This window comes from Corvus cornix, chromosome 21 (genome assembly GCF_000738735.6).
Source record: "Corvus cornix cornix isolate S_Up_H32 chromosome 21, ASM73873v5, whole genome shotgun sequence".
NCBI lineage: Eukaryota > Metazoa > Chordata > Aves > Passeriformes > Corvidae > Corvus > Corvus cornix.
Genome location: NC_046350.1, coordinates 818,454 through 831,975, shown reverse-complemented (window position 1 = coordinate 831,975; position 13,522 = coordinate 818,454). Strand labels below are relative to the sequence as shown.

Below are 13,522 nucleotides of genomic sequence, written 5' to 3'. Positions count from 1 at the left end.
TGGACTGGAACGGATCCAGGGGCTCCTGCAGGTCTCCAGCTACAGAGTGGGAAGGATGGGCAGAATAAATGCTTTTATCTGAAACTCCTCCTGTCTGTGGCAGTTGATGTGAAAGTCATCCTGGGATAGATCTAATAACTCAGAAAAGGTCTTCCAGCATGTTAAAGAGTGGGTGCAAGATGTATGTGGGGCCAGGCATGTGCTACTGCAGGAGGGGGCACTGGCATGGGCCTCCTGGCTGGCTGTGCCAGCCCCACCACTGCAAGGAGCTGCAAGGTGGCTCAGATGGACCAAACAGCCCTTCCTTGTATTCCCCTCCAGCAGTCCTCTACTGCACACTCTGCCCCAGGACATCCCCACCCCAAAGGCAGGAGGCTGAGCGAGGCTGTGGCGTTGGTGCTGGGCTCTGCCTGCCTCATTTTCATGTGATTCCTTGGACAGGTTTGCTCTCTCCTTGCAGCAAAACTGTGGGAGTTTTGCTCTGTGGGCCCCTTCTCTGCCCTCCTGCCCATTTCTGGTGGGATTGCTCCAACCACAGGCACGGCACAGGAGGAAGCGTGGTCCAACATATGTTCCCAGGTGGCCCTGCAGATGGACTCAGACCCAGCAGTGCTCTCTGGTGAAGCTCTCCAAGCCTTGTGGCATCAGAATCAGGACAGAAACATCACTGGACTTTCTCTGACCTCAGTGTTGTCTCACCCTCCTTCCTTCCCTGTCCCATTTTTCTGGCTCCAGCACAGTTTGCTGACCCAGCATCGAGTGAACAGGGGCAGCACCTCCTTGCCTGCATCTCCTTTGGTGGGGCAGCAGGACATACATTTACACGTGAAGGCAAACAGATGCTAATCTCTGATCTTGTGCCTGATTGGGGCAGAGTTCATTTTTCAGGATGAAAAGTGCCTTTTGGGGATGATTTATAACCCCGATGGATCTGTTGGAGTTGGAAATTAGCCGTTTTAATTGTCAGGCGGACAAAAGCAGGATTCCAGTGGCTGTCGCCCCAGCAATTTTTCATTCTCGGTCACAGGGATGAGATGATATAAATCACTCCTTGTGGTCCTAATAATCTTTCTATAAATACCAGGGAAATTCATTTTTTGGTTGGGGAGGGGAGGTGTGGAGGGGGAGAAATTAGAGAGAAGATACTTTGCCTCTATGGCAGTGTTTAAAATATGATTCCAAATTAATTTCCTTCTGCCTTTCACAGCCGGACGCCTTATTTGTCAAAGCTAAAGGTATTTGAACAGTGGAGGTTTCTCCCCCTCCTCTTTAACATTCATTTTTCTAAGGGCCTGCCAGAGTGATGGAAGACAGCTCAGGAAACCAGACCATGGCCAGAGGTGTTCCCAGCCCTTCAGAGGAGAAGGAAAGTAGTGCCACAGACCTGGGAAGAAAGGGGTGAGGTGGGATGTGGTGAAAGATGTGTAGGAACATCGGGAACTTCTTTGCCTCTCATCCCCATTACAGAGTTGTAGAATCCCAGACTGGGGTTGAAAGGGATCTTAAAGTTCATCCCATTCCACCCTCTGCCATGGGGTTCCACTTGACCAGGTTGCTCCAAGCCCTGTCCAACCTGGCCTTGGACACTTGCAGGGATGGGGCTTTGCTGTCATCCATCATGTTGGATCCTTTGCTGCCCTTTTTTGGGGCAGGAGGGTGGTGGCTGGGATCTCCTACTCCTGCACTCATCCCAGTAGGATCCACACGTTTCACCTTGCTTTGATGTCCTGCTGTTTGCCATAAGGATGTGAGGGGCAGTTTCCATGGGATTGAGGGGGCCAGATCTCAGCCCAGGGGTGCTGGGATCAGGGCCATCTGAGATGCCAGCTGGCTTGGCATCAGATGTGTCACAGCCCCCACACACCAGACATTTGTCCCTGTATCCATGCCTAATGCCTCTGCCAGGTTCCTCCCCAGAGAATCCCCTTCTCCAGCTGGGACTGGGCACGTGTGCTACAGTTCCTAACTGGGCAGAAATGGGATTTGAGCAGGAATTCCCACATCTGTTGATGGCATCCTGGGGTCTGCCAGCTCCTAACATTCCCAGCATTTAGTCCCACAGCATCTTGTGCCACAGCCACCCCAAGGAGGAAACCCCTCCTGGGACAGCACAGCCCACTTGCTTCTCCCTCTGTTTTCAAGGTTCTGAAAGACTTTTCTTCCCTCACCCCCTCACCCACAGCCTCGGACGTGCTGCTCTTTCCTCCTTGAAACGCATCAGTCCACACATGACACATTAACATCTCTTACACACAGCAAATAGCAACTGCTCTGCCTAAACAGCAGAATAAGCAAGAGCAGGAGGGAAAAGGATCTGTCCCAGCAATTTATCAGATAAGGAGACAATCAGCATAATTCACCTTATTGATATGCAGCTGCTGTGCAGGACAAATAGAGACCCATTTCAATAAGGTCAGTGCAATTAGAGGGATGGGAAAGGGGAGCCTGGTTGTGCTTCTGTGGGCAGGGAAGGCTGAGAGCTGGAACATGAGTACCCTGTCCTGTGGGTGGATGGATGGATGGTGGATGGATGGATGGATGGATGGATGGATGGATGGATGAAGAGGAGGACATGGAGGCTCAGGCAGGTGAGGACAGTGGCTCTTCAACCACATCCCTCCTACCAGCCCCAGTCAGCCCCTCTTTGGGGAGGGCTGCCAGGCTCCTGAGCCACCAAGACCTTGGGTTGTGGTGGTGGTCCTTGGTGGATAGACCTTGGTCCTTGGACCATGTAAATTCATAGTCCTTGCATCAGGGTCCCCCTTTTGAGTCAGGTCTGAATTATTTCTTGGGCTGCATCTCTCACCAGCTATCAGTGAGCAAAACTTCAAGTTGGGCTAAAATCTGTTCAGCTGCTCACAGGTTGTACATGCAGAGGGAGTTGGTTTGGAGCATCAGCAGCAGTGCCATGGCTGTGGATCATGGTGCTGCTCTCTGGGAGCTGACACAAACCCATCCAGCATCCAGCCACGGGGACCCCCAGGAGCAGAGAATCTCCCAGGAAGGGTTTTCTTTAATAAACAAGTGGAAAAGAGGATGGGCCCTCTTCCCTGTTGTCAGAGTGGGTGGATGAGCCTTTGGCAGAAATGCCACTCCCAAAGAGCTTCTTTGTTGAATATCCATGGCTTTCAGGAGCCGTTCAGACATTTCTGTCTGAAGTTTGGGAACAGGCATCTTATCCTCTGGGTGTTCTGATTTCTCTGGCTGCTGTCCCTCCGCTGTTCTTGGGACCTTCAGCTTGGCTGTTCCCTTTAGATGGAAAACAGTGATGAGAGAGCAGGAACTGAGCAATTCCTAATTCCTGCTCCAGCAGCCCATGTGCACACGAGATGAGTGTTTGTAGCCTGAGTGAGAACAGCCACCAAACTCAGGTTTGCTGTGTGTGGCCGAGTGAGGATCTGGCCCTGGGTTAGACTTTACCCAGCTCTGCTTCAGCTAAAAGATGGCCTTTTTCCTCTGGACAAGAGAAGAGAGGGACACTGCCCCTGCTGGAACCCTTCCCTTCCAGCCCCCAAAGTGAAGGAGAGGTGGGAATAGAGGAAGGACTGCTGGGCTCTCTCGTTCCTCCTGTGGGACACAGCTGGTGGAAATGGATCTGGAGAGTCTGGTTAGCAATCTGGAAGCCAGTTAATTTTTTCCAGTTGGTGGGATTCATGCTGATGAACCAATCAGCAGATTTAATGTACCTTAAACCTTCCTTGTGGGCAACTTTAATCGAGCAATTAAAGCACCACATTGCTAATTAAGAGGAGAAAATACCCAGCTTGGTAATTATGTGCTTGTGAATAGTTTTGTGTCCATGGGCATTTATGAAGAAAGTCCCACAGCTGGTGGGGCAAGGGGGGAGCAGAGCTGTGTGAGAGGAGGAGAAATGTACTGTGCTGGGGGCACAGCCTGGCATAGGGGCAGGGAAAGCCCTGGAAACACCTGGGAAAAAGGTTCCAGGTGAAGCCACTGGATGGGGCTTGGAGCAATCTGGTCTAGTGGAAGGTGCCACATTCCAGTCCAAACCCTTTGGTGATTCCATGATTCTATGAGAATACCCTGTTACTGCAGCTCCACGCAAACATCTTGGAAGGTGTTTCACTTTTCTTGGTGTGGATTTCAAGAGGAATTTCTGTGCAAGCCGCAGCACACACATGGCAGGCCCAAGCCACAGCCTTAAGCGCTTGCAGCATCCTGTGCCTGCTGTCTGGGTACCAGGCTGTCACACTCAGAGCTGGTGGCACCAATGCTCCAGGTGTCCCCCACAGAGGGGTTCTGCCGTGAGTGTACCCAGTGTCCCAGTTTGAGACAAATTTGGAGGAACATCCAAATTTAATGTCCTCTGATAGAAGGCAGGTTACAGCCATCCGTCCCCCACCAAGTTTCAGGGGGAAAAAATTTTCCCCAGAGGAAAGTGAAAGGAAAAAAACCTATTTCTTTAACAGACACACGGGAAAAGAATAATAATGCTAAATAATAAAACCTCTCGCTGTGGAGAGAAACCTGGTAAGATTTTAGAGTCCTTTCTTTGGGCGTGGTCTCTCTCTCTCCTCTTCGGATCTGGGTCGGCCTGGGCCCCTTCCAGGCCTTGGTGGAAAGTTCTGAACAGTTCCAGAAGAGAAGAAGAAGAAGCCAAAGTCCCAGGGAAAAAAAACTTTCTTGCCTCAGCTTGCAGACTAGCTGAAAAGCAAAGGAGTTTAACTCTCCATCTCTCTCCTGAGAAAAGGAGCCAAGAGCTGGGAAAAGCAGGAAGGTGCTTTGCTCTGCTCTGTCGCAGCTAGGAACACAGGGCGGTGTGTATCTGTGTCCTTGAACACAAAATTGCTCATTTTTTTTTCTCCCTTTCTCACAAATCCAGCTTAAAGACACACAAAGGCACAGGATTTATGTCTGGGCATAGAGCAGCGATAGGGGATACACATCATAGAGTCACCCCAAGACACCAAGTCAAAGCTTCCGAGGGCAGGGGCAGAAACAGTTCCAAAGTGGTGCTGTGGGAGTTATGCAAAAGTCCTTTCCGTGATGCCAGAAACGGGAATCAGAAAAAGTTGATGACTCACAAGATTTTCCTTGTGATTTGCAAGGCCACCAGCTGCTCTGTAAAATACAGGGAATACTGGCTGGTGAGACCACGTCACCTCCTGGTTATCCCAAAGCTCCGCATCCTCCCAGAAAAAGAAAGAAAGAAAAAACAGTTTGTTTTCCAAGACACATAATCTGTGACTGTGTATGAACACAGAATCATGGAAAGGTTTGGACTGGAAGGGACCTTAAAGCTCTCCTTGTTCCACCCCCTGCCACGGGCAGGGACACCTCCCACATGACCGTGTTGCTCCAAGCCCCGTCCAGCCTGGCCTTGGACACTTCCAGGGATCCAGAGACAGCTACAGCTTCTCTGGGAACCCTGTGCCATGGCCTCAGCACCTTCACAGGGAAGAGTTTCTCCCAATATGCCATCTAAACCTGCTCTCTTTCCTTTTTCATTAGCAAGGACTTCTTCCCCTAGAGGCTTATCCAACCTTGGGGTGGGATCCTTGGGTTCACACTTGTCTCATACCGGGACCTCCAGCTCACTGTCTCAGACCTGGCTGCTAGGCTTGGACCCCAGGGGTGCTGGGCTGTGTGTGTGTGGCTGATTCAGCCCAGTGAGATCGCTGGAGAGGGCAGGAGGCAGGACAGGGTGATCCCAGGATCTCCAGCAACACTCCCTCCTCTAAAATCCAATGGCTAATTGGAAAACAAAACAAAGCAGCACCCCAGCACCTAAACCCATCTATTTATTTCTCTGCTAAGGAACAAACAAAAAGGATGGAGGTGCCTGCAGAGCAGCACTGTGTCCCACCAACACAACAGTATGGGGTTTTTCCTTGGCTGATCATTTTATTGTGTGCTACTTTTCCTCTGAGTTTTCTATGTTTCAGCACTGACAGAAATGAAGGGTGAGAATGATCCTGAGCTGGAGTTCTGGGTAGTGATGGGGATTAATCAAATTTTATTTGTGCTTAGCAGGTCTCTCTGGCCCTCTGAGAAGTGGTGAAGAGCAGCTGGGCTGTGATGGATGAAGACATTCACCAGTTTGGGAATGTGGTTTTTTTTTGTTTGGGGATTTTTGTTTTGAACTCTTCCACAAAATTTGGCCATGTTTAGGTGGTGAACACAGGCTGTTGCTCTGGGTTTCCAGTGTGCAGGTGCCTTAGAAGCTGTTGTGGGGAAGTTTGGACACAGTGAAGGAAAGACCAGGATTTTGCACCAGTCCTTGCCCTGGGGATAGTGTAACAACTGTGGGGGGCGGGGATCTCAAATTCCCCACCAGCACATTCAGAGGCTTGGTGAGAGCAGTAGGGCCCTGCCAGAAACTTGTTCTGCCCTTGGCAGGAGCTCCAGATGCCACCCATGTCACTGTTTGTGTGATGACTTCTTCCCCTTCTGAAAACAAGCTGCTGCTGCTGACACTTCTGCAGAGGCTGGTGGGGCTCAGCTGTGCGGGGGCGAGGGCTGTGCTGGCCCTGGGATGTCTGGGGACCCTCATTTTCCAGCTCAGCCCCTCTACACATCCACAGCCATATGGATGTGCTGAGAGGGCCCCCCCCAAACTGCATTCCAGCTCCTGCCAGGGATGGGATGAAGTTCTTGGTGGTCTGTGTGTGCTTTCCTCTTTCATGCCTTGCAACAGCGACACAGGGTTACCGGTTACTTCCAGCACTGTCCCCTTCAGGGGTGCCCCATTCGGCCCCACCCCTTCCTCCAGACTCTGTTTTCTGGGTTTGTTTATGGTTTGGTGAAATCTGTGGGGTTTTTTCAGAAGCTTTGGATACTTTTATCTAAAACTCTTTGACAAGACTGAGTTTGGGAAACAGCTTTTTTTCTAATTCTGGCACTAGGCTGCCTGTTTCCATCTGACTCCGGCAAGCTGTAGCGTTTCCCTGGATGAGCTTTATAAAAAAGCCTTTGCTCCGAGCGTGCCAGGCTGTCTCACCTACACAAGTCTGCACAGCGTCACCTCCGCTCCCACATAAGGATGTCTGCACCAGGCAGCAGAGCAGCACTCGTAGCAAACTGAGATTTGGGTGTTTCCTGCTTTTTTTTTTCATTTTTTAAGATGTGGGGAAGAGCAGAAGAGAGTCAGGTGTGTGTCCAACAGTACTGAGATCAGGCTGAATGGGGATGTGAGCAACCTGGTCTAGTGGAAGGTGTCCCTGCCCATGGCAGGGCAGGGGAGCTGGATGATCTCTGAGGTCCCTTCCAAACCAAATCATTCTGGGATTCTGGAATTCTAAGGCTGGGGGTTTGATTCTAAGTGATTCTGTGACTCTAAGACCTGCTGATTTTTCTATGGCAGCATCATGCAGATTTCCAGTTTGAGATGCAGCCAGTCTGTACAACTATGGTTCCAGTTTTCCCAGCACTTCAAGTGAAATTACTCCACTTGGAAGGGTGGGACCCTCCTAAATACAGCTTGTCCTGGTGGCAGTGAAATCTGGGTGTGACCAAGAGGGATTCAGGGTGTCCTTTGCTGTGTGGGCCATTTGCTGGGAGCCTCAAGCACAGGGTTCTGCTGGCTTTGCAAGGCAGTCATGGGTAAAAAACTCCTCCTGTTCCCCCCTCTGAAAGACTCAGGGGTACAATGGGGTGTGAAGTGGGTTAATTGTGGGAAGAAGGGCCAAGCAGCAGGGAGGTGATGTGAGCTGGAGTCTGGGGTGGTAAAAGACAAATTCAGGGGTGTGTACTGGTGTGATGGGTTGTACTGAGGGCGGGAAGAGTTGTGAACTGTGCGAAGGGGCTGCAAGGTGGGAGTGGGGCTCTGGACAGGCTAATGTGGTGCTCAGGGGCCAGAGGTGACCAGGGCTGGGGTAGTGCAGGGACAAGCAGCACAAGGAGGGTGTGTGAGCACCAGCAGGACTGTGGGGTGAGGCATGATGTCAGGACCAGGAGATTACTGAGAGCACCAGCCCAGCCAGACCCCCAAACTCCCTCCAGGCCACTGAACAGCCCAGAGCCAGGACTGACCTGGCGTTGCAGGGGAGGAGGAGAACAGCCCTGCTAAAACAGAAGATTTTGGGCAATGAGGCAGGTGCCTCATTTTAAGACAGGGCTGAGAATAACCTGCTTCTGTTTCAGTGTCTGTGTCATATGGGAGCTGAGATTGGAGGCATCATGCTGAAACTGGATTGAAAGGAGCTGGGATTTTCTGTGCTGGCTTGTGCAGCCTGGGGGGCTCTGGGACTGGTGCCTGTCTCTGGCTGTCACAGTGGCTGTGACACCTTTATTTCCATCTCTATCTCTTCCCAGCATGGCCAAAGAGAGATACATGACTGCTCTTCTGGTGCTTGTGGATGCCCAGATCTGTCAAAGGGTCAGGAAAAGGGGCAATTCGTGGCACCAGTGTCACAGAGCTGCCCCATGTCACCCTCTCAGCCATGCCCTCACCCCGCCCAAACCTCCTGGGCTGAGGACAGAGCCAAGAGGGAGTGACATGGGGGCAGTGCTCACATTTGCAGCCCCACTGGAGCAGCCCTTGGTGGTCCCACCAGGGCCACCTGCAGAGCACTGCTCCCAGGCAGCCACTTGAGAGGGAGAGGAGCAGCTCATTGCCTGCTAGCGTATCCTTGACAGGTCCATCCATCATCTCTTGAGCTCTGCCAGCTTATTAGCAGATGTTGTCCTGTCCCCAGAGGATGGACGGGGAGTGAAACAAATGGACCGAACTCCAGATGGCTGGCAGATCCCTCCATGTTCACTGTTCCTGAGGCAAACCTGCTGCTCCGGAGTCCTTTGGGCAGGTGGCGCATGAGAGTGGGGCTGGTGGGGTGGGCAAACAGGCAAGGTGTGCAGTGCAGGGTGGGGGGATCAGCGGAAGCCCCATGGAACAGATCCAAACAGGTCTGGGGTGATACAGGGCTAGAGATGTGCTGCCAAGCACAGGTTCAGTGCTGGGTTTTGTAGGCTCTGCTGGTGACACTGGGATCAGCCAGGTGTTTGGGCTGCAGGAAGAACATAGATGTGCAAATCTTGAGCTGAGTGGCAGGTGAAGGGGTGCTGCTGTCCCACATGCACTGCAAAACCACACCGTCATGTGAGATCAAACTGCTGGGACAGGCAGCGGGGCTGGCTGTTACTGGGGGTGGCACTGGGGACAGGAGCACTCCATAGCAGCACTTCTGGTGGCTCACAAAGTGGCAGGATCCTCAGACTCAGAGCAAGGGTGTCAATTACATCAAATAATGGGAATAAAAGAAACCCCACCTTCCCCAGGGCTCCAGGGAGGGCATTTCTGGCAGGTGGCTATAGTTGACTGCAGTGAAGACAGCAGAACAACCACTCTTGCACCTCTCTGCTGCATGGCTGCAGATTTGGGAGGCTTCTGTGTGTGCCACAGCCACACCTCTGGAGCCCTGTGTGTTTTAGACCTGGTGCATTTGATTGAATTTTTCCTGCTGGGCACTTCTCTGCTGTTTGCTCTTCCCAGAACTAACCTGGGGGTCCTGGTCTTCCGCATGTCACTGGTATGGCATGAGAGAGCTCAATCTGGAGCAGGACATGCCTGGCGTCCTGTACTGGAGGTATTTTATACCTTGTGCAGGTTCAAGCTGGTGCCCTCTCCCGTGCCTGTGAAAGGCTTTGCACGTGTGTCCTGCTTCCCTCTAAAGTGGGCACTGAGACACCCAGAGGTGCATGACCCCCCAGGCAGTGCCTGCCCCAGCCCCAGGTGCTCCCCAGCCCTCCCTGTGTGCTCATGCTGTCCATGTGCCGGGAGCTGGCTCCCGATGGCTCTGCCCTGGTGCACAAATTCACCTGTAATTTGTCATTTAGTATAATTTTCCCCTTGAGTGCATCTGAAATAATTGTGACTCATTGCTACAGGTAATTAATGGCTTTTTTACAGCATTAAATGCTAAGTGATTACAATTGCTCTGTGCAAATCTGCTGTGCTTCGTGTTCCCATCCTTCCTGCTGCCTGCCTCTCCCTACCTGAGGTAGTACTGATTTCTCTGCTCTTAATTAAATAGTGGTGGAGGGAGCCACTCCAATGCCTCTGGAATCACAAGTCCCTGGTTGCTGCATGCGTAGAGATGATGGTGGTTTGCAGGTCCAAGGGACATTTGCACAAGTTAAAGGCAGCAGTTCCTGACCTGCACCTGCCCGGCACCGACAGGGGCTGTCCCATTGCTCACCTCCCAGCCATGCTCATGCAGTGTCTTCATCCTTTCCCACATAGAAAAACTGGGAAATCTTCTTTCTTCCAATTTATTTTGGAGTTTGGTTGGGGTTTTTTTTCATCAGCTAGCTGCCTCCCAGATTTGTCCCCACCTGAGAACAGGATGTATCAGTGCTCATCTCAGTCTTACACCCAAAACCAAAGGGCTGCAGACTGGAGGGTGCTGCAGCATCAGGCGGCCTTTGGCAAGGGCAGAGTCCCTGAATCTCTTGGTATCATCAGCACCAGTCAGCACCAGAACCTGCCAAATGTCTTGGGCTGTCCTTGGTGCGGCTGGCAAGGGACAGCAAACCTCCCCTGAAATCTGCATCCCCTGTGTTCTCTCCTCTCCTGATGCCATTGGGGAAGTGAAAGGTGCCAGAAGAGCTGGGTAACAAAACCAGCCCCAAGCTGCTGCAATTTCACATCTGCATTCCCTTGCATCCCCAAGTTTGGGCATTTTTGCTCCTTGCCCTGATGCCCTTTGGGGAGTGGAGGAGCAGGAATTTAGGAACAAAGTCTGGAACTGCTGGCATTTGCTGTACCAAGATGTGACACCAACCTGTGACACCAGCCTGTGACACCAGCCTGTGGTACCACCTCTGGCACGTGCAGCACATGGCAGTCCTGCCAGTGGTATCACTCCTCTGCTGTTAACAGAGCGTTTGGTGCAAAAGTGCCACAGAAACTGGTGACAGAGCCTGGAGAGGGACCAGCAAGTGGTCTCCACATGAGGGATGTGTGACTGGAGCACTGCCTTCAGCTGCCATTGCTAGAGTAGCTCAGTTATAAAACTGTTGTGTCACTGTGCAGTGTGTGATAGGTGGAATATGCTGGTAGCATCAGTCCAGGGAGATCTGTGGCAAGGAAAGAGTGTTATTAATAGAAAACAAATCAGCACCTTGAAACAACAGAGCAAACAGCATGGAGGGACCCAGCCCACTGAGGATGCTGGATCACAAACAAAACCCTTTTACATGCCTGAAAGCAAAGATTGAGGCTGTATGCAGATCTGGCCACTGGAGGTAAAGATGAGAAAATGAAGGTATTACTACCTCAGGGGGGAAAAACGGAGATGAGTCAGAGCCAGGAATAATCCTTGAATCACTGCAAGTGGTCCTAAAAGTACCTCAGGAGTACAGGGACCCAGACAGAGCCTGCTCTCCCTTATTTGGAATCTAAGCCTGCAAGAGAGGGCAGATCCTTCCACCCCCAGACAGATACCTGACATGCCACATGTCACTCTTGAACAAATCGATTTTCCTAACAAGAGACGAGCTGTTTGTTTGTGTGACAAATGATCCACCCGAGGGGCTGCTGGGAGAAGGGGGGAGGATGAAGCAGAGCAATGCCAGACCTGGCGTGGGATGAGCTCCTGCATCAGGAGGAGGCAGAGGAACTGCAGGCAGGTTGTGTTGTCAGAAAAAAAACTTCTTTTCAAGGCTGTCTCATTTGGCCTGAATGTCCCTCCGCCTCTAGAGAGAGAGCAGTGGGCGTGCGGTGCCTTTTTGCTGTGCCATGCAGCAAGAGAGGCTCTTTCCCTGGGGTTTTGTGCAAGGGAACTTGTTGCTCTGTGTGGCAGCACCCCAGGGTCTTGTGGAGGGACATGTACCATGTCCCAGGTGTGGAGATTTAATTTCTGAAACCTCCCACATGGATGCTTTTGGGAACCTGGGCACAAGCCAGTGTTTGTGGCAACCACCATGAAGTGGGGAGTGTGTTGTAAATTTGCTCCATAAATGATTTTTTGGAATAGGTGCCAATAGATTTCCAGTGCTGCATGTTTGATCCCTGCAGTGCTCTCTGTCCTGAGGGCAGACAGTGGCTGGACAGCAGGCACAGGTGCGAGGAGAACAGCTGGAGCTTTTCAGGCAGCTCCTGAACAGCAGAGTGGGGAACAGGTGTCAGGATGGCAGTAAGTGCAGCTGGGGGAACAGACAGAAGTTTCCACAGAGCCCAGTTTCCAGGTGGGCAGCTGGAGGGGACTCACCCCGGTGCAGGGGAGAAGGCTGGTTTCCTGTGCTCAATGTGTGAGCACAGCCCAGCTTTGTGCTGGTGGGATCCTCTGAGCCGTGGGATGATCCTCATCCAGGCACATCCCTCTGACCTGGGTCCTTCTCTCTGCAGCCTGCCAGCTGGGATTTTACAAATCAGCCCCTGGGGACCAGCTGTGTGCCAAGTGTCCCCTGCACAGCCACTCGGAGAGCCGGGCAGCGCGCGTGTGCCGCTGTGACAGCAGCTTCTACCGTGCCGTGCAGGACCCCCCCTCCGCCGCCTGCACACGTGAGTACCCCCTGAGTATCCCCTGAGTACCCCCTGAGTACCCCTGGCTGCCCTGTGCCCAGCCGTGCTGCACTGGGGCACGTGGCACATCCTTGGACCTGGCAGCTGCTCCTGGCTGAGCCCAGCACTCTCCCCTGGCCCTGGGCCTGATGCCCAAGGTGCTCCTCCAGCCCTACAACCCTGAGTCTCTGTCTGGCACGTGAGCTGGGAGCCCCCCTTAGCTGCACTCCCTCACTGCCTCTGTGTCACCCCCCATCCTGCTGCTCTCCAAACACCACTGACCAGAATCAGAGAGTCACAGAATCATTGAGGTTGGAAAAGCCTCTGTGTTCATCAAGTCCATCCATCAGCCCAGCACCACCACCATGTTCACCACTAAACCGTGCCCCCGAGTGCCACATCCACACATTTTTTGGAACACTTCCAGGGATGGTAACTCCACCATTTCCCTGGACAGCCTGTTCCAATGTCTGACCATCCTTTCTGTGATGCAATTTTCTCTAATACCCTCTCGTGGCACAACTTGAGGCCATTTCCTCTTGTCCTATCACTTGTTACCTGGGAGAAGTGATTGGCCCCACCCCAGCTTTCCTTTCCCAGAAGTGCATCGGGTGGTCAGACACCCCTGGGCAGCCATGGGGTCAGTGCAAGTGTTGCTGTGCTCTCCTCCTCTGTGGGTGGACAGTGACACCAGGGTTTGTCATATGGTCTCAGCTCAGCTTTGCAACAGACTGCTTTGAGGGGCCCAGTGCTATTAAAAGGGGACAAGGACATCCCAGGGGGAGTCCTCCTTTCTGTAGTTGGTCCAGGAGGACAGACAGGCATGGCATTGCTAGCTGAGGCCAGGGTGAAAGAGGGGTCAGCAGCATCTGACCTGTGTTTCCCTAAGGAATATCCACCCAAGTTTATTAATTCGCCAAGGAGATGTGGGTTTACCTTTCCCTTTAGGTGAGCATATCCAGCTCATCAGCACTGTGGCTCTTCCCCCAAATCTTCATGCTTCACCATTGCTTCCTGCTTCTCCCAAAACTAACATCTGGCACTTGGCATCCTGATCCA

The 13,522-nt window shown here is 52.3% G+C and overlaps 1 protein-coding gene across 1 annotated transcript in view; it reads left to right on the top strand.

Annotated features, from left to right (window-relative positions):
* EPHA8 (EPH receptor A8) overlaps window positions 1-13,522 on the top strand; it is a 53,094-nt gene that overhangs the window by 23,713 nt on the left and 15,859 nt on the right. Inside the window, exon 4 of the mRNA XM_039564101.1 lies at window positions 12,308-12,463. Within this exon, the coding sequence (XP_039420035.1) occupies window positions 12,308-12,463 (156 nt within the window). The remainder of the gene's footprint in view (window positions 1-12,307; window positions 12,464-13,522) is intronic.